This window comes from Megalobrama amblycephala, linkage group LG11 (genome assembly GCF_018812025.1).
Source record: "Megalobrama amblycephala isolate DHTTF-2021 linkage group LG11, ASM1881202v1, whole genome shotgun sequence".
Lineage (NCBI taxonomy): Eukaryota > Metazoa > Chordata > Actinopteri > Cypriniformes > Xenocyprididae > Megalobrama > Megalobrama amblycephala.
In genome coordinates, this window is record NC_063054.1 from 1,027,364 (window position 1) to 1,051,201 (window position 23,838).

At 35.9% G+C, this 23,838-nt stretch overlaps 3 protein-coding genes across 3 annotated transcripts; 1 reads left to right on the plus strand and 2 right to left on the minus strand.

Annotated features, from left to right (window-relative positions):
* Window positions 1-2,680: 2,680 nt before the first annotated feature.
* Window positions 2,681-12,356, plus strand: LOC125278856 (GTPase IMAP family member 8-like). Its single transcript, XM_048208226.1, has 4 exons — window positions 2,681-2,872; window positions 6,337-7,038; window positions 7,267-8,136; window positions 10,788-12,356. Exons 1-4 carry the CDS (start codon window positions 2,854-2,856, stop codon window positions 11,447-11,449), a joined length of 2,253 nt encoding a protein of 750 aa, XP_048064183.1. The 5' UTR covers window positions 2,681-2,853; the 3' UTR covers window positions 11,450-12,356.
* Window positions 12,357-12,396: 40 nt separating this feature from the next.
* On the minus strand, window positions 12,397-18,592 carry LOC125278859. The gene is made up of 6 exons (XM_048208236.1): window positions 18,229-18,592; window positions 17,806-18,132; window positions 16,391-16,558; window positions 15,338-15,433; window positions 14,046-14,089; window positions 12,397-13,938 (listed from the first exon to the last, which is right to left on the minus strand). The coding sequence occupies exons 1-6, from the start codon at window positions 18,575-18,577 to the stop codon at window positions 13,636-13,638; spliced, it is 1,287 nt and encodes a 428-aa protein (XP_048064193.1). The 5' UTR covers window positions 18,578-18,592; the 3' UTR covers window positions 12,397-13,635.
* Window positions 18,593-18,767: 175 nt separating this feature from the next.
* Window positions 18,768-19,463, minus strand: LOC125278718 (CMRF35-like molecule 5). Its single transcript, XM_048208065.1, has 2 exons — window positions 19,273-19,463; window positions 18,768-19,093 (listed from the first exon to the last, which is right to left on the minus strand). Exons 1-2 carry the CDS (start codon window positions 19,310-19,312, stop codon window positions 18,768-18,770), a joined length of 366 nt encoding a protein of 121 aa, XP_048064022.1. The 5' UTR covers window positions 19,313-19,463.
* Window positions 19,464-23,838: the final 4,375 nt, after the last annotated feature.

A 23,838-nucleotide genomic window follows, 5' to 3' on the forward strand; every position in this document is an offset into this window, starting at 1 on the left:
CAACCTCCTTCTCTAATTATTGATTAGCTAATAAGGAACTATCTTAGTCCTAAATTTGATATTACTTACTGATTAGTTAAGTTGTTTCTATATTAGTTAATAGTAGTAGCTGAAGTGTTTATGTAGATCTACTCATTAGTCCTGCATTACTTCCTGCATTGTTACTTATTAATGACGGACCATTATTCTAAAGTGTTACCCAGTTTTTTAATTTTGATGGCTGCAACACACTCCTAAAAAGTTGGGACAGAAGCAAAATAAAAATGAAAAGTATCCAAGTTAAACTGTTTTTAAACAGTTAGCAGGTGAATTGGTAATAGGTGAGGGTCTAATGTTTGGATGTAAAAGAGCTTCTCAGTCTTTGGAAGAAAAGATGGGTCATGGCTCACCACTTATTTGTGTCAAATCTCATGAGAGAATTGTCACATAATTCAAAAAGCACATTTCTCAATGCAAGATTGCAAAGAATTTATGTCTTTCACATTCTACCATACATCATATTGTAAAAAGATTCAGGGAATCAAGAGAAATCTCAGTCTGTGTAGGGCAAGGTAGGACATTTCAGTTGAATTTGCATGACCTTTGAGCCCTCAGATGATACATGCATTAGATGCATTAGAAACCGTCATGCTACGGTGTTAAATACAGCCACATGGACTCGGCAGTACTTTGGAAAACAGTTGTCACTTAACAGTCTAATCCTGCATCAAGAATTGCAACTCGAATCTCTGTTACACAAGGAGAAAGCTATACATCGATTCTATGCAGAGATGCCGCTGAGTTCTCTGGGACCGCGCTCTTCTCAGATGGTCTAAAAGATAGTGGAAATGTGTGCTGTGGTCAGATGAGTCCATGTTTCAGCTTATTTTTGGAAAAAACAGACACTGAGTTCTCAGTGCCTCATTCTGCACAGACTGTTGAGCAGATGTCTTATATCAGGCAAGATTAGGTAAAAATTCCACTTGAAAAACTGCAACAATTAGTATTCTCAATTCCCAAATGATTCAAAATTGTAATTAAAAGGAAAGGTGATGGGACACAGTGGTAAACATGCCTCTGTTGCAACTTTTCTGGAATGTGTTGCAGTCATCAAAATCACAATGTGTTTATACTTACAAAATACAATAAAATTAGGTCCCACTTTATATTAAGTGGCCTTAACTACTATGTACTTACATCAAAAAATAAGTACAATGTACTTATTGGGTTCAGATTGAATTGCAAAACACTTTTTCTGCTATTGAGGTGGGATACGGGTAAGGTTAGGGAAAGCTTTGGTGGTATGGATAGGTTTAAGGGTAGGGGTAAGGTGTAAGGGATGGGTCAACAGTGTAATTATAAATGTAATTACAGAAATTAATTACAGATCTAATTACATGCAGGTGTTTTTAAAATATAAGTACAATGTAAAAACATGTATGTACACAATAAGTGCATTGTATCAAATGATTAATTTAAATGTAAGGCCACTTAATATAAAGTGGGTCCTAAAATTGTTCAGTGAAAACATTGGAAATCTTTTCTTTGTACTTTTGTCAGTTAAATAGAGGTTCGAGAACAAATCACAGATTCTTAATTTTATTGCATTTTACAAAATGTCCCAACTCTTCTGGAAATGGGGTTTGTAATAAAGTAAAAAAATAATGTAATTTTTTATTAGTGTCCACTTATGTATTTAAATCAATGTACTTCATTTAATTCCATTAAACTGTTTTTAAAATATTCCATATAATTCATGGTGACAAAAAAGTGAACAAAAACAGAAGTTCAGAAGTTTCCTCATTTGGTTTTTAAAGACGAAGTGACTCTAGTCCTGATTGAACTTGCCATGCGAGATGCTGACATCAGCTCACGACATAGCGGCTTTCATTTAATTAGTGATATATGAATCGATTTATGAAAACCCAAAAGTTGTTTGGTGTATCTTCCACTTATGATGTGATAAGACATCTGTGATTTTTTACAAGCCAGTTCCCACTAATAAAGTGTTTTATATCATTGAAGTCAGTATTATGATTTTGGAGGTGAGGAAATCATAACATTATGTGAAAAGATAGTTGCCTTACCATTTTAAATTTTCCTTTTTTGTTTTGTTTGTTTGTTTGTTTTTTTGAGTGATTACCACAGTATATTAGTACTGCAAAACCTTCAGTTTTTAATTTTAACTTTAAAAGTTTAACTTCTTTGTTATGTCACGACAAATTGTGGTTATACAGGTGTTTACAAAAACCTAAATATCTCAGCTTAGAACTCACCGTTATGGATTTTATATCAGTTACGCATAAGTAATATAAGTATATATTCTAATGTAGCCTATATTACTGTAACATCTTTAATTCACCAACATGACTGATTTGAAACATCTTGCACTGTTTGCTATTGGATCAGCTGTAAAATGTAGTACACTAAAAAAAAAAAAAAATCATACAATAGTTTTGCTGATTAAACCAAATGTTCTCATTGCGAGTTAAAATTATCTTGGGTTTTGAAACGCTGATTCTGTGGAAATAAAATATGTACAATTGTAAAAACAGCATGAGATCAGGTTTTGAAAGAAAGTGTGAGCATTTTGGAGTTTTATAAGAGTTTTGAAAATTTAGCAGTTGCTTGTGAAAATAGTACCAAAGCAAATAAAAACTGTAGGTAAGTGTTTGGGGAAGAGGCTTCTCTTTAACTGTGTTGAAAATTGTGCTAGTCTCAGCAAACTGTTCAGAGGTTGGTAGTTTTTTTCCACCTAAGAGGAACAGAGAGGGTGAAGGATTATAAAGAGACTTTGTGCCTCATTGTGAAGGAACAAGGTGCTCACTGATCATAAATTGGCAGGAGGGAACAATCAAGAATCAAAAAGTCATCATGGCATCAGCATATGAAGGTCAGTATACATTCAATTAACTAACCAACAATTAATTAATCTCAACCACTGCGACATCGACATGCTTCATGCTGCAGTGCATATGGGAACCATGCATGTCACCGTTGTTGAGATTCATATGATTTGTGATGTCCGTGTGTCTAAATATGATCAAAATTTTTTGTGCACAATGTGTTTAAAAAGTATTTGATTGCCACAGCAGTGCTGAACATCTTGTTACAGTATCACAGTGTTTACAATACAATATTTATAATTGACACACTTTTGATCAGTGACAAACCATGGCATGAGATCTGTGAGCCAGGATATTTAATGATGATTTTCAATAAATCATCAACATCTAAACCTCTGTTGATTCTCAATAAGAACTTATGTAGATGTATGACCAAAATAAAGACAAAATGGTTAGTAATAAGTGAAGGTAATAATGCTGTTTTTGTTGTTTAATCCTCCTCTGCTGAGATCTTGAGAGATTTGTTAGTGTTTAATGTTCTGTTGGGAGTTAAAGTGTTTCTGTTGTCTGAGTTTTCTGAGGTTAACATCATGTTGAAGAGTAGAGCCTGTGCTTCAGTTCAGGAGAAGACAAAAAACACTGATAATACACTGATACATTTGCAGTTTAATAAATACAAATAAATGTCACAGTCTATCACTGTCCCAACACTCTTTTGTATGTCTTTGTATTAACAACTTACAATTTTAAGTAAAACATCCTTGAGAAATTACATTTCAAGTAATTACATTTTACAGTGTAAATATATTGTCAATTTTTTTAATATATGAAAAGTGGCTATTCCTTCAGTATATTTAAATATTTGTAGTATATTTAAACCATTAATATATTGATCATAAAAATATGGAAATATATTTTTGTTATGCAGCATAAGATCCAACAAAAATGGTTCTGTGGTGAAATAAATACTACAGAAAACAACAATAACAACAACACAAAACAAAAAAACAAACAAACATAATTTCTACCTTAAGTTAGTTCAGGCAAGCATAAAAAACCCAACTAAGTAAATTGCATATTAGTACTCAATTTAAGTTTGTAGAAATTAAGGCGTAAATATTAATGTTAAAAAATGAAGTAAAACCTACTCAACTTTCTAATACTGGTGTTCCCATCATGCACTGGGGCATGAATAATTAATAAGGTTGTTTTTTCGCTGTTTTCCCGCTGTATTTACAATGTTTTAGCATTTCTGCTGTTGTTGTCTGGAGTTGACACAAAATGACACATTCTTCCTCAAAAATTATTAAACAAATGTTACTGTTATTGTGTATTGTGTAGCAAGTATTGAGGTCTCTGTGTTTGGGTGGATACCACATTACTTATATCATGTAGATATGTTGTCTACACAATATCTACTGTATTATTTACTTGATGTTCTAAGTAAAGCATACACTTCAAATGCATGACTTCAGTGTTGTATTGTTTTTTAGTGCGACGTATTTGAAACATTGCAAAGTAAACTTCAGCTAAGTAGAAAATACTCAACTTATTGTGGCCTATTTAAAGTTACTTATTTTCTTTGTTAATGTTACTTAACTTAGTTAAGTAGATTTTACTTAATCCCATTTGTGAATTTACTTTAAAAATCTGTGAAAAATAAATAAAGCTTTACTTGTTGTTTTTTAAGTTTAAAAGTTATCCTGCACAAAAATGTTTGAACTATACTTATCAGACACACAGACATCAAGAATTATCATATGAATCTCAACAATGGTGACAATCAACAACATGCAGATAAACTCAGAACATCACAAAATAAGATAATAAAAAGTCACAGCAAAAATAAAAGCAAAGATCAAAAGACAATTCAAAGACAATTCAGCTGCATAATTTATTGATGCTGCAGTGCTGATGCTACTACAGCATCTTTAGGACTTTGGAGAAGTTGTTGAAGAAGAGTTGTTTCTCCAAAACAGTTTCTATTCTTTTCTGATAGAAACAAGAAGTGGCAGGAGAAAGTCTGTGCCAGAGCAGCCGAGTAACAGATTCTCATGTTTGTACACCATGACTTAAGATTGAATTTATTGTGTATCATTCATTACCAAACAATTAATTTCTTTGAATTATTCTAAGATGAACGTTAATAGTTTGAGTTAATGAGTCTAAGGTTATTAAGTAGCTAGATGTAATCAGCAAGTTTTCATGAGCTTCCTACTTTCTGTTCCTCTCACACACCTCAAGATTTCATCAGGCACATGATTATGGTGAGCAGCAGGTTAGAAAACAAGTTGTATAATAAAACATTAGTGACTCCAACATTCTCCATAATTAGTGTGTATAGGTAAATGCGCTCACATTATGGCAGAACTACACCGATCAGGCATAACATTATGACCACCTTCCTAATATTGTGTTGGTCCCAAAACAGCCCTGACCCGTCGAGGCATGGACTCCTCTAGACCCCTGAAGGTGTGCTGTGGTATCTGCACCAAGATGTTAGCAGCAGATCCTTTAAGTCCTGTAAGTTGTGAGGTGGAGCCTCCATGGATCGGACTGGTTTGTTCAGCACATCCCACAGATGCTCGATTGGATTGAGATCTGGGGAATTTGGAGGCCAAATCAACACCTCAAACTCGTTGTTGTGCTCCTCAAACCATTCCTGAAGCATTTCTGCTTTGTGTTAGGAGCATTATCCTGCTGAAAGAGCCACAGCCACCAGGGAATACTGTTTCCATGAAAGGGTGTACATGGTCTGAACAATGCTTAGGTAGGTGGTACGTGTCACAGTAACATCCACATGGATGGCAGGACCCAAGGTTTCCCAGCATAACATTGCCCAAAGCATCACACTGCCTCCGCCGGCTCGCCTTTTTCCACCTTCTTCCATTGCTCCGTGGTCCAGTTCTGATGCTCACGTGTCCACTGTTGGCTCTCTCGGCGGTGGACAGGGGTCAGCATGGGCATATGCAGCTCCATACGCAACAAACTGTGATCACTGTGTATTCTGACACCTTTCTATCAGAACCAGCATTAACTTCTGGAGCAGTTTGAGCTACAGGAGCTCGTCTGTTGGATCGGATCACACGGGCCAGCCTTCAATGAGCCTGTCTCCGGTTCACCACTGTTCCTTCCGTGGAGCACTTTTGACAGATACTGACCACTGCAGAGCTGCAGTTTTGGAGATGCTCTGATCCAGTCGTCTAGCCATCACAATTTTGGTCCTTGTCAAACTTGCTCAAATTCTTACGCTTCCCATTTTTCCTGCTTCTAACACATCAACTTTGAGGACAAAATGTTCACTTGCTGTCTAATATATCCACCCACTAACAGGTGCCGTGATGAAGAGATGATCAGTGTTATTCACTTCACCTGTCAGTGTTCATGATGTTATGCCTGATCGGTGTACATGTTGGTTGGTTAGTTGAGGCACCAGTAGAGTGTAAGAATAGGCATGATAAAATCATTAAAAGCATTGACAAATCAACAAGTTGTCTAAACTCTTTGACAGATGATTCACAGGATCTGCGGATTGTGTTACTGGGAGTCTCTGGTGTAGGAAAGAGTGCAATGGGAAATGCCATACTGGGTCGAGAGGCTTTTAAAGAGAGTAGAACCAGAGAGAGTGTGATACAGAAAGGAAGAAAAGAAAACAGAAACATCTCCATCATTGACACTCCAGGATTCTTCAACACTGAACTGACCAATGAAGAACTGCAGAAGCAAATGATGAAGAGTCTGGATCTCTCTGATCCTGGTCCTCATGTGTTCCTGCTCATCATCAACCTGGAGAACTTCAAAGAGGATGAAAGGAACATTGTGGAGCAAGTTCTGGAGGTCTTTGGAGAAGAAGCTTTGCTGTTCACAATGGTGATGTTTACTGGAAGAGAAAAAGTCTCCAAAAGAGAATGGATTCAAATCAATGAGAGTGAAGAAACAAAAAAAATATTCAACTATTTTGAGGGAAGATGTCATGTGATAAACAGCAAAAATGAATGTGATCTCTACCAGATCACAAAGCTCCTGAAGAGCATTGATGAAATGGTGAGGAACAATGAAGAACGGCATTACAGAAAAGTCAGAGAGCAGGAGGAGAGAATGAAACAAGAAATGGTGGAGAAAAGGCTTGAAGAGAGAAACATGCAAGAGCAGAAGAAAGAGATAAATCCAGAGATGGATATTAAAACTTATGAGAGAAAACAAGATGAAGCAAGTAAGAAAGTTTGTGAAACCATTTATCATTTTATTTCTATAATTTCTATATATATTCCTTCAAGTATTAAGTAGTAGAGTATTTAAATTTCATAATATGTACTTTTCACAACATTAAACATTTGTCCACTCCAGGAAAACGTTATACAGGTATAATAAGAAAAAAAAAAATCATGTCAATACAAATTTCAAATTGTTGACTTTTCTATGTGTATATTTCCTCTTCCAGCTGGTCTGAAGATTGTTCTGGTGGGTAAAAGTGGAGTAGGAAAAACTGCAACAGCAAACACCATTCAGGGCAAAAATGTGTTCAGATCGAATTGGACCCGCACCTGTGAGAAACACGATGCAGTGGTGTCTGGAAGAACCATCTCGATCATTGACACTCCAGGACTGTTAGATTTCCGGCACTTTCAACATGAACTCAAGAGTGACATTGAGAAATGCTTAGACTTATCAGCTCCTGGTCCTCTTGTGTTTCTGCTGATCATCAGAGTGAATGAGAGAATCACAGAGGAAGAAAAAAACACAGTGAAATGGATTCAGCAGAACTTTGGAGAAGATGCTGTGCGTCACACCATCATTCTGTTCACTCACGCTGATTTGCTGAAGGATGAATCTTTGAATGAGTACATCGGAAAAAGCCCTGATTTGGATTCACTGGTTCACAGTTGTGGTGGCAGATTTCACTCATTCAACAATCAAGACAGAAACAATCAAAATCAGGTCATAGAGCTTCTGGAGAAATTTGAACAACTGATTAAAGACAATGGAGGAGAACATGATGCCAATGAGAAGAGCCTGGAAGCTCAAAACAAACTCAGAGAGCAGAGCCAGAAACAAGAAGATACAAGACAATCTTTTCCTGGATCTACATCTCCTCAAGAGATGCGAGAGCAAGAAATAGGAATAAATCAAGATGAGGACATAAATACACAAAGCAAAGAAGAGAGAAACACAAATACGGAGACGGTCTTACATGAACTTCGAAGAGATACAGATGATTTCATGAGACTCATGATGGGCCTCGAGCTAAGTGAGATGGCTCTGAGTTTGTCATTTGAAAGAGCAATCGTACCAAGCATTCTGTCAAGACAAGGTAAACATTAAACCATTCATAATTTGATACTTAAAGGTCACCTATTATGTCCAGTTTCAGCTTTAAATACCTCACAGATCATTCATGAATCCATGTTGTAAATATCCATTTCTGACTACAGTCAACAACAGGCTGTTTTCGTGCATGTGCCTTTAAATGCAAATGAGCTGCTGTGCCCCGCCCACTCTCTACGATCACAAGACATGTGCTTGGTTTTGATTGTCATCTATATCGCGATCACACTCTCGAATAGCATAGTTTTTCTTTTATTATTTCCATGCGTTTTAAAGCTGTATGAGTTTAAACTTCGAATGGATTGTTTTCTGAGCGCACTTATCTGAAGCACACAGACAGCTGTCTGTCAGACATCAAGTCTCGTGAGTAACTTCTGTTTCACATTTTTTGTTTTGTTTAAAGCTACAGTCTGTAACTTTTATTTTTTGTTTAGAAATTATCCAAATTCAATTTTTGAGCAAATACATAACCAGTTATCAAAACTATCTCCTTACCGTAACTCTATTCACAACAGTAGGCTTGTAATAATGTTTTATAATAAATCGATACTGGTGGATTTCCACGGGAAATTCGAACATGCAGCCGTTCATCTTTGCGTCATTACGTCACGTCTAATCACTAGGGGTGTGACGAGACAGGTATCTCACTAGACGAGACGAGACGAGACGAGACGAGAGATTGAGTTCACGAGACGAGACGAGACAAGATTTTTACACACTATTTTTAAGAAATCCTCAATGGCGAAATACGTGACTAGAAAAAATATTCTGTAGGTGTCTTTAAAATGTTTTAACTTATCATCTCGTAATGAATGTCATTTCAGTTCTACTTTCAGAGTATGAATTATCATATGCAGTAAAAGACAACAATACTCAAGCACTGTAAAAGGTTTTGCCACTAACTCAACTGACTGACTTCTCTTCTGTATGATTTCAGTCTCTTCAGAGTTCAGAACTTATTGTACATGATTTATGAGCTTCTACAACTTTTGACCTCCTAACTGAACTCCTTTCCACAAACTGATCATAAAAACAGTATAAAAATGGTAACACTTTACAATAAGGTCTCATTTATTAACATTAATTAACCAACATCAACTAACAATGAGCAATATATTTGCTACAGTATTTATTAATCTTTGTTTATGTTAGTTAATAGTCATTCATTGTTAGTTCATGATAGTTCACAGTGCATTAACTAATGTTAACAAATGAAACCTTACTGTTTGTGCTTAATAAGATTAAGAGAAAACTGTTATTCATTTTTTATGGTAACACTTTACAATAAGTGCAACCAAAGTGCAAATAAGACCAATTTTTCCTTGATACAGAGCTAAGAGATGGTTACAACTACACTGCCCAGCCTAAAATAGCTTTCATATTGAGAGATATTTGTATTCATCAGGGAGCCGCTCTCAAAATGCGGGGTATTGAAATCGCGTTTACTTTCACTTTCAGCGATCGCGCGTAACTCTGTAAATACGGAGCAGCGGCGACCGTTATCCAACTGAATTAAATGGTTTTTTTTTTTAAATACAAAGCAAAACGACAGTGGAGGCGTAATGTAAACGAAGCGGTGGCATATTCTTTCCTAATCATCCTCTGTCATGGCAACAACATCACAAGACTACTTTTCGCCTCGACGAGAAATCTCGTCACATTTTAGTCTCGCGAGATCTTATGCTACCCCTACTAATCACCATTTAATCATCATTGGCAGCACGATTTATTAGGCCTAATACTTTTTTCTTAGTTGGTCAGAACAAAAGTGGCAGACATGTTACTTGTTCAGATGACATTTTCCGGTAAAAATTCTTATGTTGGTCACACTTCAAGATGTAGAACCTGTGATTCAGAAGTACAGTATCCACACCGGTGCTTGACTGACAGCAAACATTAGATTCATCCGCGCTGAGGAGCCGTACAGATGCACAATCCACGCAAAGATGATAATTCTGCAAATAACTGCAATTGCAGGTTTCAAACAGAGATGGCGACAAAGAGGCAAAACTTACAGACTGCAGCTTTAAACTGTCAGATACACACAAGTTTCTGTCAAAAACACACAGAGTTCACATAAACACAGTCAGTTATGTCTGTGAACTTAAATAGCAGGTAACGTTACAGAAATCGTATGTGAATATTAGATCTATATTAGATCCACTGCGTTCAGCAGCTTAGATGTCAGTAAATGAAGACTGTTATGTTCACTCAACAAAACATCTCAATTACTCACCAGACATTGTTGTCGCTACAGCTGCTCAAGCGCGGAGAAAATGGTGGACAATGTACAACTCGTTCAGGGCGGAAACCATGGTAATACAGGACTGTCAGTTAGTGGGCGTGGGCGGGGGATGAGTAATGTGACGTCACATTACTCAGAGAATCAAAACTTTAATAACAAAAATTTAATGGGGATTTTAAAATAAGGAGTGGGTGGATTTTTATCATTGTGGGGTGGTTGTGTTCACACACTGCTAACACACATTTATATCCAAACACCTTGTAAAGGCTTAGTACTCTTAATCTGCAATTTATCTATCCACGCTGATCACAACTATACTGCAGAACAAGTAATGCATACATCAATTTGTTTAATTTTCAGTAAAAATAACCTTATATATTCCTCTCACTCAGATCTAACAGATCTGAGGATTGTACTGCTGGGTTCACTGGGATCAGGAAAGAGTTCAGCAGGAAACACCATCCTGGGGAAAAATGCTTTCAGAGCAAGTCCTGTGTTATCCACTACAAACAGTGAGAAACAAGCAACAGTGGTGTCTGGAAGAACCATCTCAATAATAGACACCCCAGCCATAACATTAGATTCCTTCCACTTCGTTCATCTGTCTAAAATTGAGAAAAGCTTAGAAATGTCTGCTCCTGGTCCTCATGTGTTTCTACTAGTCATCAGAGTGAAGAACTTCACAGAGGAAGAGAAGAATATAATGAAATGGCTTCAGCAGAACCTTGAAAGAGATGTTTTTAATCACACAATTGTTCTTTTCACTCATACTGATCTGCTGAATGTCCTGATAAAAGATCCTTTGAAAGAGTTTATCAGAATACACATTGATCTACAATCACTGATCGGCAGCTGCGGTGGCAGATTTCACTCATTCAATAATAGGGCAATGTGGAACAGATTTCAAGCCATAGAACTGCTAAGGAAGATTGCTGAAATGGTGCAGAGAAATGAACGGAAGTGCTACACCAAAAACAACATCTTTAAAAGAGCCCAGAAAACAAAACAGTTAGTACTTGCAAAAAAACAAGACACAGATTGTGAAATACTATAAAGCCCACAGACCTGTAGTATTTCCTCGGCCATCTGGATGTGGGTGTTACAATACTTATGCATGTTGTATAAATATGATGTCATGCATATAATTAAGGGAAATTATTAATTAAGAGAGAATCATACAGTGGTAATTCTGAGCAGTCCACGATTGGACTCTCCTTACTGATTTAATTGTTTTATGTTGGATAGGATGGCGACTATTATGTTACCCACAAAGTTGGCAAAAGCGTTCATGCGATGAGAAATTTAGCTTTTGTTAAATGTCATAATAAAAAAAACAATATTACTTTTAGATTTCTAAATGTTTTAATCCATAACATGTAGTAATAATCTGCGTTCTCATGAGTAACTGCCTGTATCAAAGACTTTATATAGCCTATAGAAAGACGGTGCACTCTTTCTCAATATTACTTATGAATGGGAAAAAGTGCAACACACAATATGGCGGAATGAGTCCCGCCTTCTAAATAAAAGAGCCAATCGCTGATTAGTAAAGTCATTGCTTTTTAAGCTCTATTTGAGCATAAAAACAACATTTTATCGGACGATTCATGTTAGATTTGGTTGCTGATTTGAAATATGTTATTTAATTGTGAGTTTAGAAAGCAGTTTTTAAGATTTCAGGATTCCCCCATTCAAATAGACAGGACTTTGGCATGTAGGTGCGCTAAATCCTGTTACCGGAAACTAATAGTATAAGTAGTAATAAGAATGCAGAAGTAGTTGTGTAAAAAGTCCAATGTAAGCAAGGGTTTAATATCCTGGATGTTAAATGTACAAATCAGTTTTTAAGAAACTTGTTCACTGAGTAATAATTCAATTATTAAGGTTCTCTTTTTACACTTATTCTATACTAAACATTTTGGTTACAAATTTCAGCTTCCTTATTGTGTTTCACCAGCTGTGTAATATTTCTGTCAGTAAGGCTGTTTTTCACTCTGATGTTTCTGAAAATAAAGAGCTAGACGATGTCTTAAACTTTATTTGTATGATTAGTATACCATATTCATAAAGCAAGATACCTAAGTATTTGTTTATGATTTACAGTTACTATTGTCATCATTTCAAAAAATCTCCTCCATTTAAAAAGCTTTGAAAACATCCTGTATTATAGCACAATTTTTATGTTTTTTTCTTTTTTTCTTCTTCTCTGTATCCCACATGTTCTTGTTCCTTGTTCTATATATAATAATAAAATAAAAAAGCATACAGACTCATTTTTTCCACATCTCTCATGTAGACACACGCAGTATCAAACAGCTAATTATAGACATCTAGATAAGAAGTTTCAGGTAAACGTTTAATGTTCTGTGTGAAAAGTTTGCGTCTTATTTAAAGGTCCCAGTAATTCATTAAGTATTCACAGTGCTGTGGAAAAAAAGTGAACTTTGTGACTGTTGTTGTTTTTCCAGGATGATCCACAACTGTTTTTAGTGTTGTGATAGTTGTTCATGAGTCCTTGTTTCAGAAATACCAAAAGTTTCACAATGACAGCTGCCTCTCCTTGGTCTTTAAAAATGACTGACATTAATTTAGTGATCAAATTAACACTTATGGAAACATGACAATATTTTGTAATAAATTATCATTTAAATCTGGTTAAATTTTAAATTGTCATAAATAAACATCTCAGGAAAATGTTATGGGGTTTCAAATAAAATATGACTTTCTGTTACGAAACAGAAAGCCATGTTCACTGTAGAGGACACCAGGACTTACAGTATGTTTACTACACAGTTTGGGAAACACAACAAGTGAATAGGAAAATAAATGATATATCAATATTAGGGGTGTAATGGTACATGTATTCGTCCCAAACTGTACGGAATGGACGTCACAGTTTGGTTCATACAGTCGGACAACGAATACAATCAGTCACAAGCGATGCACTCTACAATCCAGAAGGGGGCGCGTGTGGTGCAGTGCTTACATGAATGACTTGAGAGCCTACTAGATAGTGTGCATACGTTGAATGCGTCTTTCTGTAACACTCCTAATGCTCAAGTTTGTCAAACACATACAAAGCCAGTTCCTCTCTAATTTCCACAGGCCCTAAAATATAAGGCAAAGGAGCATCACTGAGGAAGACTAACAAAAAAACAAAAAACCCCAAACATACAAACCTAATGCCAAAAAAAGGTGATTAAAAACATTCAGCTCATTTATATTCTCTGCTGTGGCTCGTCAAGCAGTGAGATGATTGACAGCAGCATATTGACTGTAATCCTGATTATTCCTGATACTGACACTGTCTGATTCCTTGTGGAAATTTACCACAGTGTAATTCAGATCCTCAGCAGATGTGATGCAGCACTGAGAGTCACCAGTGGCTTTCTGAACTGTAGTGTAAACGCAGTTAGAAGAAACAGAGGGGTTTGTGGGTAACTGGGCAGTGGCATATAGAAAGTCAGAAGAAACAGAAGGGTTTGTGGGTAATTGTTTGTGAGTGTCTTTAATCTCATCGTAATCACAACCAGTGTGAGAAACCTGAGGAGAGACAGAGAAATTATTTACAGCTCTGAAGATCTTCAGGATGGAAGGCATTAGAGATTAATATCATTATGAATAAAAATCAATACAGTAACTGGACTCACCACTTCATGTTCTCCTGGTCCAGTCTGAGATGATGAATCACTGCCTGTCAAAAAACAAGGATCCTAAATTAATGACATTACTGTATATCACAATTCAACACTGATGTTTTGTGTAAATGTTTTCACACATCATCAAGTGTCTGTATTTTGCTCGTCTCATTGCAGCCTATAGGTGGCGACAGAAAGTTGGAAAATGTCTCAGGTTGTGCACGTAGCCATGGTTCCCTGAGAATAGGGAATGAGACCCTGCGTCCCCTAGGGGTCACTATGGGGGGAATGCCTCCAGCATTACCAGTCTCTGAAGCATGAGTCTTAACACAACAATAGACTTGACACTGGCAGGCGGCAGCCTATGTTGTCATCACCGGTGTGACCGTGAGTATAAAACGCCACCTGTGAAAAATATCATCCACTTCTTGTCTGAAGGAGACCTGTGCAGGAATGCCTGAAGCATGGCAAAGAGACACAGTGTCTTGTTCCCTATTCTCAGGGAACCATGTTTACGTGTGTAACCTGAGACGTTCCCTTTCGAAAGGAAACTCATGCTGCATCCTCTAGGGGTCGCTATGGGGACTGGAATACCTACGCTGCACATGCTGAAGGAATGCTGAATTCGGAACTTGTGTACGACTACAACAAAGAGTGGAGTCCTCAAATGGAGGCCTAGGCAACACTCTAAGGTAATACCAAGAAGGGTTAAAATGCTAAGCTCTCTTAAAATACTGACTCCACAGAGTGAAGGCCTTAATATAATGACTCTCAAAATGTGAGGAGGCCTAGCAACACTCCATACTTAAGATTAGTAGACAGGGAGGATCTGTAGAAGAAAAAAGTGTTTTTTTTTTTTTTTAATTATCTTGATTTATAAAATGATGCATTGATACTTGGTTTCTCTCTGTTTTGTGTGACATTTGAAACAGCCTGCATCAGTGGAAAATAACTACATTTGCTGTTCTGTTTTAAGAAACACTTGAGAAACTAATGAGAAGGAAATGACGCAAGGTGTGAATGTGTTTGTCCAGAGAGCTTGAAGTTCAAGAGGGCATCTGCTAACCTTTAGGCCTGTGTTTTTTTTTTTCTTTTTTTCTGAAGACAAGAAAGAGGATGACGTATTTCACAGGTGCCCTTTTATACTCACGGTCGCACCAGTGATGACGCCATAGGCTGCGGCCTACCAACTTATATTTAATTTTCATGTTTAGACTCATGCTTCAGACACTGGTAATGACCTGTTTTAAACTGGGTGTAAATGGAGAGTTTCTGCATATAAAGTAGTTAAGAAAGAGTTTTACCTCGAGACTGATGCTTCTTACAGAGAAACAGTAAAGAGAGTCCAGCGATGATCAGAACCAGAAGAACCAGAACCAGAGGGACGATCAAAGAAGAGCCTGAAAACACAGGAGAAATAATCAGAGAGTCTGATCACTTTGAGCTGAATATCAGATCAGATCATGAGCGTAGCTTGACGTTTGGAGTAGGATTGCCAGGTCTGAGTAACAAGTAGCCCAATGACCAATCAAAATATCCCAAAAAGAAGCCCACTGACCAAAAATTAAAGTGGGTTTTTGGTTTTACATTGCACATTCCTGCTAACCATTTAAATAATGACTATAGAATGTCAAAGCTGCTGAAATAAATAAATAAATAAATGAGTAAACATAGAAATAAAATAAACAAAAATAAATATATAAATAAATTAATATACATTAGTATGTATACCTTTATTTCCTTATGTATAATTGTATTTTTCCACATTTATTTATTTTTGTTTATTTATTTATACATCTGTTTATTTTCATATGTATTTATTTATGTGTATTTATATCTACATTTAATTATTTTCACATTTATTTATTTATATATTTACATTTAAAAATGTATTAATAAATACATGTGGAAATAATTAAATGTGGAGCTAAATAAATGTAGATATAAATACATATATAAATTAATGTGTATATAAATAAAAGTGTAAGTAAATAAATGTATAAATAAATTTAAAAAAAAAATGTGAGAAAAATACAATCATACAGAAATAAGGAAATAAATGTAAAACATTTTTTTATATTTCTTTGTATATTTATGTAATTATTATTTATTTTACTTTTTTACATTTATTTATTTCAGCAGCTTTTCCATTCCATAACGAATCACCAAAATGCAGATTCAACTAAATATGCAAACGAGAATGATTGGGTTATTGTTGCTATTTATTTTTATATATCTATTTAAAATGCATTAAATGTGATATTATTATTTATTTTAAATAATAAGTTGAAAATATGATTATTTTTATGTTTAGTAATATATTTCAGCTATAGGGTCGTATTTCAGCACAAGATCACCTGATGATGTGTTCAGAGACGCCAGTGATGTAGAAGTTCTGGAAGCGCTTGTGAACGCTGAAGATTGAACTGATGAGAAAGAAGCAGCAGATGATGATGATGGTGATGATGATGGTGATGATGATGATGATGATGATGTTGGTGGTGGTGGTGGTGATGATGATGTCCCTAAGATTTTTTTTTTTTTAGGAAAAAAAAAAAAAAAAAAAAATTTCCAAATGATGCTTTTTCAGACACAAAGCTAGAAAAAAATGTTAAGCTTCAAATAGACAAGGAATCAGTTTAATTCAGGTGTGTAAACCTTAAAAACGATCAAGAAGGTTTCTGGCCGCACACTGAATCCAGTACAGACTGAAGAAGTCCAGCAAAACATTTTTTTTATTTTATAAATTGCATCATGCAAAAAACAGCAAAGTGAATGTGAATTAAAAACAAGTAGGAAATTACTTAAAAATACTTTGTACTTTTTGCACAATGTAATTTATAAAATAATACATGTTTTGCTAGACTTCTTCAGTACTGGATTCAGTGTGCGGCCAGAAACCTTCTTGATCGTTTTCACACCCAGAACTTGACACCATTTTCTAATGTTGAAGATACATGTTACTGATGTCATTCACACATTTACCCAGAATTCAATTTCCTGATGCACAGAAACTTTGCTTGTTTGAGTTTCTGGAAATAAAGCCTGTGGTTTCACACTGAATAATATAGTACAGAGCAGTGTTACTGATGAGCTCCCTTAAACTGCAGTTAACTATAGTACAAGTGTGGTAAAAGAACTGACAGCAGAACTAAAACCTGCAGTTCTACTGCATCCAGATGACCACACCTGTACTAACATTAAAAACTGTAATACTGTGTCCAAATGAGCACTAATGCTGCAACACCAAACACTGCAGTGATACGAGATGAACACACACAGAGAACTAAAAACTGCTTCAAACTGCATCAGATCTCCAGGTCCTGCATTCACACTGATGAAGAAACATCAGACGCTGACAGAGACTCTGTAAGTTTCAGGAACAGTAAGTAATAAGAATGTGAAATGAACAAATATCTATAACTGTATAACAATATTAGAGTCACATTTATAGAGTGAAATGAAGAATAAATCAGTCAAACACACAAACACTGTCCATTGCTTTACTATGTGTGCAGTTTCTCATTGTGCAGAACAGCAGCATTTTTCTACACAAAGATGAACTTTTACCTGCATAGACTGAATCATACGAACTGCAGTTTGTTTTATACTTCCTCTTTTGAACTGCAGTTTGTGGTTTTGCTTTTTAAAAAAGACAGAATCAGCTTCAAACCTTTTTAACCGTTTCAAGCAACATGATGAATAAGATCCAGTGATCTGCTGAATAGATGTTAGTCGTGGTTTTCAATGAGCTTGAGAAAATCATCCGTACCTGTAACTCTGATCAGGACTCGTGTGATGAAGCTCTTGTGTCCTTGATCAGACTGAACTCCACACCAGTATTCTGAATGTTGTTCAGTCACATGACTGATGCATCCCATCAGGAGCTGCTCTTCTCTGTCATCATACAGCCGGATCTTTCCCTCAGGACTCCATCTTCTGCTCTGATTCACAGACGTCTCTTCAGCACAGAGATCATCTCCAGATCTCCAGCAGAGAAACTTCACATCTCTACTGTGGGATTGTGGGTATTTGCAGCTGATGTTCACAGATCCTCCTGCAGCAGCTGATAGACTGATGCTCTTCACACAACAATCATCTGTTTCAGATCCAAATAAAGAGCAGCAATGTTAGAATTACCAGATGAATTCATGAATTCTGTCAAATAATGCAGAAATGACTGAAAGCGTCTCACCGTCTCTGATGTCCAGATTAAACTCAGAGAAGAAACTGTATTCTTCAGAAACTTTGACTGTAATCTTATATTCTCGAGAGTCGTTCTCATTCAGCTCTCTGATAAACAGACGTAAGAGACCTGCAGATCCGTCATCATGAACGGAGAATCGTCCGACATGTTTCCATTCTGCTGCTCTGTTAGTGTTTATTACAGTCAAACATTGATCTGCTCTAGATTCACAGACATATTTCTCATGGTTCTTGTGTTTCTCCTCATATTTGAAGTTTATAATGATGTTTCCTCCTGAATATCCTCTCACGCTCCTGATTTGTTGAGCTGTTAAACACAAACCCAGATCATTTGTCATTTTGCTCTCAATATAAACACATTTATCTGTCACTTTGCTGCAACATTTGATATGAGTGTAAATCTTCCATCAGGAGATCAAAAGGTTATTGATGGTGTCTGATATGAGTTAGACGTGTGAACGGCAGTAATTACAGTCAGTGTTGAGTATCGTGATGTTCTGGAGATCTTCACTGGTTTGAGGGTCTCAGTTACTCACCTGTTATAACCTTCAGATCCACTTTAGTGTAGAGATCTGGTCCATAGAGTTCAGTTCCACAATAGTAGATCCCAGAATCCCGTTCACTCAGTTCTCTGATGGTCACAGTGAAGACTCTTGATGTTGTGTCGTCATACAGAGAGAATCTGTCCTGCTGAACCCATTTATTTTTCTCTTTGGTCTTGATTTGATCTGTGCATGTTGACCACTGTCCTTTACAAAAATACTTTTCATTTGCTCTATATCCTCCATCATATCCACATGTGATCGTGACTCCTCCTCCTGAATATCCCGTCACTCTCATGGAGATCACGACACCTACAACAAACCAGCATTTAATACAAGACTAATATATACTGAAGTGAGATTCATTTTAAAGTGTCTTTAAAGGTAATTTCACCATGTTAGTTCTAGATAAAGACTTTAGTTCATTATTTAATCTCTGTTCTGCTTCTTCTGATGTGATTGTTGATCAGGACTTGAGTTCAGATTCTTACCAGGAATCATCAGCAGAGTGAAAGTCAAGATGATCTTCATTTTTCTCCCTTAATAAATGATCTTCTCTGTTGTCAGTAGATTCAGTTCTTCTGAAGCTCTCGATGTGTGTTCAGATGAGTTTTGAGTGTTTCTTTCCTGGTTACATGTTCAACATGAAGTGCTGAATGTGACGCCCACTTCCTCTGAGAGAGAGAGGATGCAGTAACCAGTTGATAATAAGCATATTCCTCCTTTAACCTCGATTATATTAGACCCTTTAAAATTGACTCTACATCACTTTTTTACCTTTGACTGATAGCCAGATTGCCATTTTGGCCTGTCCAAACTAAAAATTAAGCATCACATGGATTTGCTTTCTATTTTTTTATATTTAGGCCCATGAATAAAAAGTATTGTCGATGACACTGATCCTACAATTCTACATCATTCTTTCAACTGAGATAACAAAGCTTCAAGTCAACCACAGTAAAATTAAAATTCATGAAAAACAGTTTCTGTTTGCCCACAGAATGGACACTCCTCCTCTACCTGTGTCAGCCGATTTAGAGATTAAAGGTTTTTCTAAAATGAAGAACAATGAATATCAATCTATTTGAAACATCTCACCTGATGGGTTGAACATCATTTCTGAGGTGAAGCTGATCAGCCCGTCGACAGAGACTCAACTTCACTGCACTCAGTGAACAACACAAAAGTTGCTGACATGATTATGCTGGACACAATGGACCTCATTCATGAAATATGAGCAGAACCAAGATAATATTGCTGGTTTCTGCCTTTTTATATTCAGTAATATTCTTCAAAATGAGATACTAGTAACACTTTACTGCTGTGGATATTCCAAATCATGGCAACCAAAGTGTCTCAGCTGGAAAAACACTGCGCTCTCAAGCGCCACCAGCTGGCCGTTTTCAGAAGAGCATCAGGCATTTTTCAGCTGGCTAAGAATGTTTTGGTGAACATGTTGCCTTTCACACCTGCTGCTCTGTGACGTGTAACGAAAACTATGGCAGCAGAAAAAGACTGCAATCCAAAAAATAAAAAAAACTTTACTAAACAAGAGACAGTTCTTTTAAAGCAAGCAAAAAAAAAAAAAAAAAAAAAAGAAAAGAAAAGAAAAGAAAAAGAAATGCCTGGAAATGTGTTTGTAAGGAATTTTATTTAAATAGATGAATTCTATATATATAATCCTATGATTATTAATGCCTTTGTTTTGTCCTTTACACAGAAACAAACTAAACATAACTATTTACACATGTGATGATCAGTGTTGGCAGTCTAGAAATGATACTGGTTTGATCCTGATTTGATCCTATCATAGTGGTTGCTTCATTATATAAAAAAGGCAATTCTTGTTAGCAGGTCCTCAACCCAAACACAAGCTCAACACTTCACCACAACGCTGATCTCCAAAAAACACAAACATAACAAAAACTTTTACATAATAGAACATTAAACAGTAAGAAGTCTCTCCATGTTCTCATCTTTCTAAAAATGCATAAAACAACACTTTTTCAACATTTACTCTCCCAGTGCAAAGCATGATGGGAAGTGAAAGATATATATAAGGACTAGGCTTAATCTCTGTCCGGGAAACCGCCCCATAGAGTTTCATACAGTTGTAAATGCCATACCTCAAAACATGGTGATATTGGATTCTTTCACACTATTCTGAGACATTCTCTCTCTCATCCCTATGTTTAGTAACTATTCTATTAGAGATCATAAATGTAACAACATCAGCATATTAGATATTAGAAGTGTCTTCATTGATATTCTTCATCCAGATCAACGTCACTATTGTTAAAGATTTATGAGGAGATAAGAATGGGTTATCTTATTTGTCCAATTTTCAAAAAATAACTTCATTTTAAAATAATAAATGACATATATCCGTCCAAAGAATTCCTGAGGTTAGAATTTTGTGAGAATGACATTGAAACTAATGAGCACATCTTTTTTGACTGTAACTGCTCAAAGTTGTTCTGGTCTCAGTTGTACAACAAAATCCTGAATCATCATCCATGTAAACCCCATTAGCTGAAACAAGTTATATTTGGTGTCCTCAAGAAAGATTGTACACAACACTAACCTTTTCAGATTTGCTAAATTCCTCATTCATAAATGTAAAATCAACAATGTTTGTAAAATCTTTGAAGTGACTCCCATGAGAGCAGAATTGTGACGAATGTTGATCTCGAGTGACGTAATAAAAGTCACATTAATTCTAATATGACTGTTCAGACTGAGGTCATATTGCAAAACATCTGGGGTCTCATTTATAAAACTTTCCATAGATTTCATCCTAAAAGTGTACGTACGCACAAAAGCTAGATTCTGTGTACAGAACCTGCAAAAATCCCTTTATAAATCCAGTCAGCAGAAGATTGTGTGTTTGTGAATCTCCACCCCGTCTCCTCCCAGAAATCACCATATATGGAGCTTATAACGCCTAGTTTTACTTGCATAACCTCATCTGCATATAATCTCCATGGTTAACAAGAAATTGGAAAATATTAGATATGGACTATAATTGCCATTTGTGCCACACATTACATTGATAAAGATCATCCAATATCCTCTTTATGTTTTAGAATAAATATATCAAAATATCCATTAAAACAAAATTGTATAAAATACTTCTCATTTAAAGTTTTCAGAATAGAGTTGATTCATTCAGTTCCACTGGTCAAATAGTATTTTAATTGTTTTAAACAAATAAATCAAATTCATGCAGTGTTGCTGATAATGTGAACATATCTTTTAGGCTGCATGTTTTTAGTGGAAACAGATCAGTCTACTTATTTATTGCAGTGTAAATACAATTGTCCCTCAGTGTGTCACTGACAAAGTATTTTAAAAGACAAAACGTGCAAATCTTCAAGCTTTTCTTCAAGTTGTATCCTTCAAATACAGTGGTTTTTTTCATATTTATTTGAAGATCATACGACATCAACACCTCCTGCAGCTGCTCTTCTACAGTCAGATATTATCATTGAACCTTTTCAAACTGGACAATGAACTGTTCAACCACTGAATCCAGCAGTGTCTACCATAATATCGAAGTAAGTGTGCATCACTGATCATCGTTCTCACTAAAATATTTTATCTGCAGTTTAGTTTAAAGAGGAGTTATTGTCCTATCACTCCTCGCTGTCATTAAAACAGCATTTCACAGGAAAAGTCATCAAAAGCAGCACATCCACTATCTAAATTCATATCATGTTTAACTTCTGCGACTGCTTAATGACTGTATGTAATTTCAGTGCTTATCACCATTAATGAAAGTGGAATATTAATGTAAATGTGTATATCAGATATCAAATTGCCTTATCATCTGCTAATTGGGAAGATTTAATTACATTATTGGCCAACAGAATAACTTGAAATGGATTGATTTTAATATGAAGATACATTACTTGCATGACCAATAATATATATATATATATATATATATATATATATATATATATATATATATATATATATATATATATATATGCATGCATTTATGACCTATTCTGAATTGAATTATTTAATATTTAAAGGTGTTAACTGTAATCTTACACTGCAAAATGAAAATGTATAAAGGATTAAATTCATTGCAATTATTTAATGAATGAAATAATGAAGCACATAAAAAAGGCATGACAAAGCCTTGAAACTAACAACTAATCAGCATAATCGCAATTATTTTTCAGACAATAATCATAAGCCGGATTTCATAATGGTGATAGCCCTAATTTTGGGTTGACACCGTGACCCCCACTAGCCTCATATAGATTATGAATCTCCACAGATTCATTTTCTTTCTTCACATCAATCGATCTCATCTTGATACTTCTGTGGAATCTGGCATTGTCCATCTGTGATGTCCTGAAGTATATTGATGTAGCGTTTTGAGTTTGTAGCTGTTAAATACCTCCATTTGCTAACTTTTAAACCACTCAACAACACAGGCTTTATTTGTGTTGTAAGGAAGGTCATGTTGTGATAATCCAGATCCATGCAGGTTTAAGGTTTGTAGTTGGAGCTCCAGCGGTGGGGTGTTGTCATCAGTCTCAGGGCTGTTGCTGAAGCAGTAGATGGAGATTCTTGAGACATGGTGAATGAATGTAGTGAATGTACTGATCTGCAGATGTTTTAATGCCTGTAATATGTGGATGGACTTAAGAGGCAGTCTTCAGGGTTGGTAACGCCCTCCTCAGGGTGAAACTATTTCACCTTTACAGAACTGTAGCAATCATACATGTCACACCATCTGAACATCTACAGATAAAAATGATGTCAAGCATACGAACATCTTTCCACTGAAACAAAAATTTCATGTCATAGTACATGTGATGCTCAGACTCAGGAATAGGTCATTCACGTTCGCGGAGATTTGTCTTGTTGTTGCAGCAAAAAATATAAACACAGGAATTGTCACTCGTCACCACAGTCATTGAAATCTCTCCAAATGTCATTTCTAAAACATTGACCAGTGAAATCAGGCATGGTTCCTGTGATGTAAAATTATCTCCAACATCCAAAGCGTAGAGTTTTACAATCCACATCACCTTGTC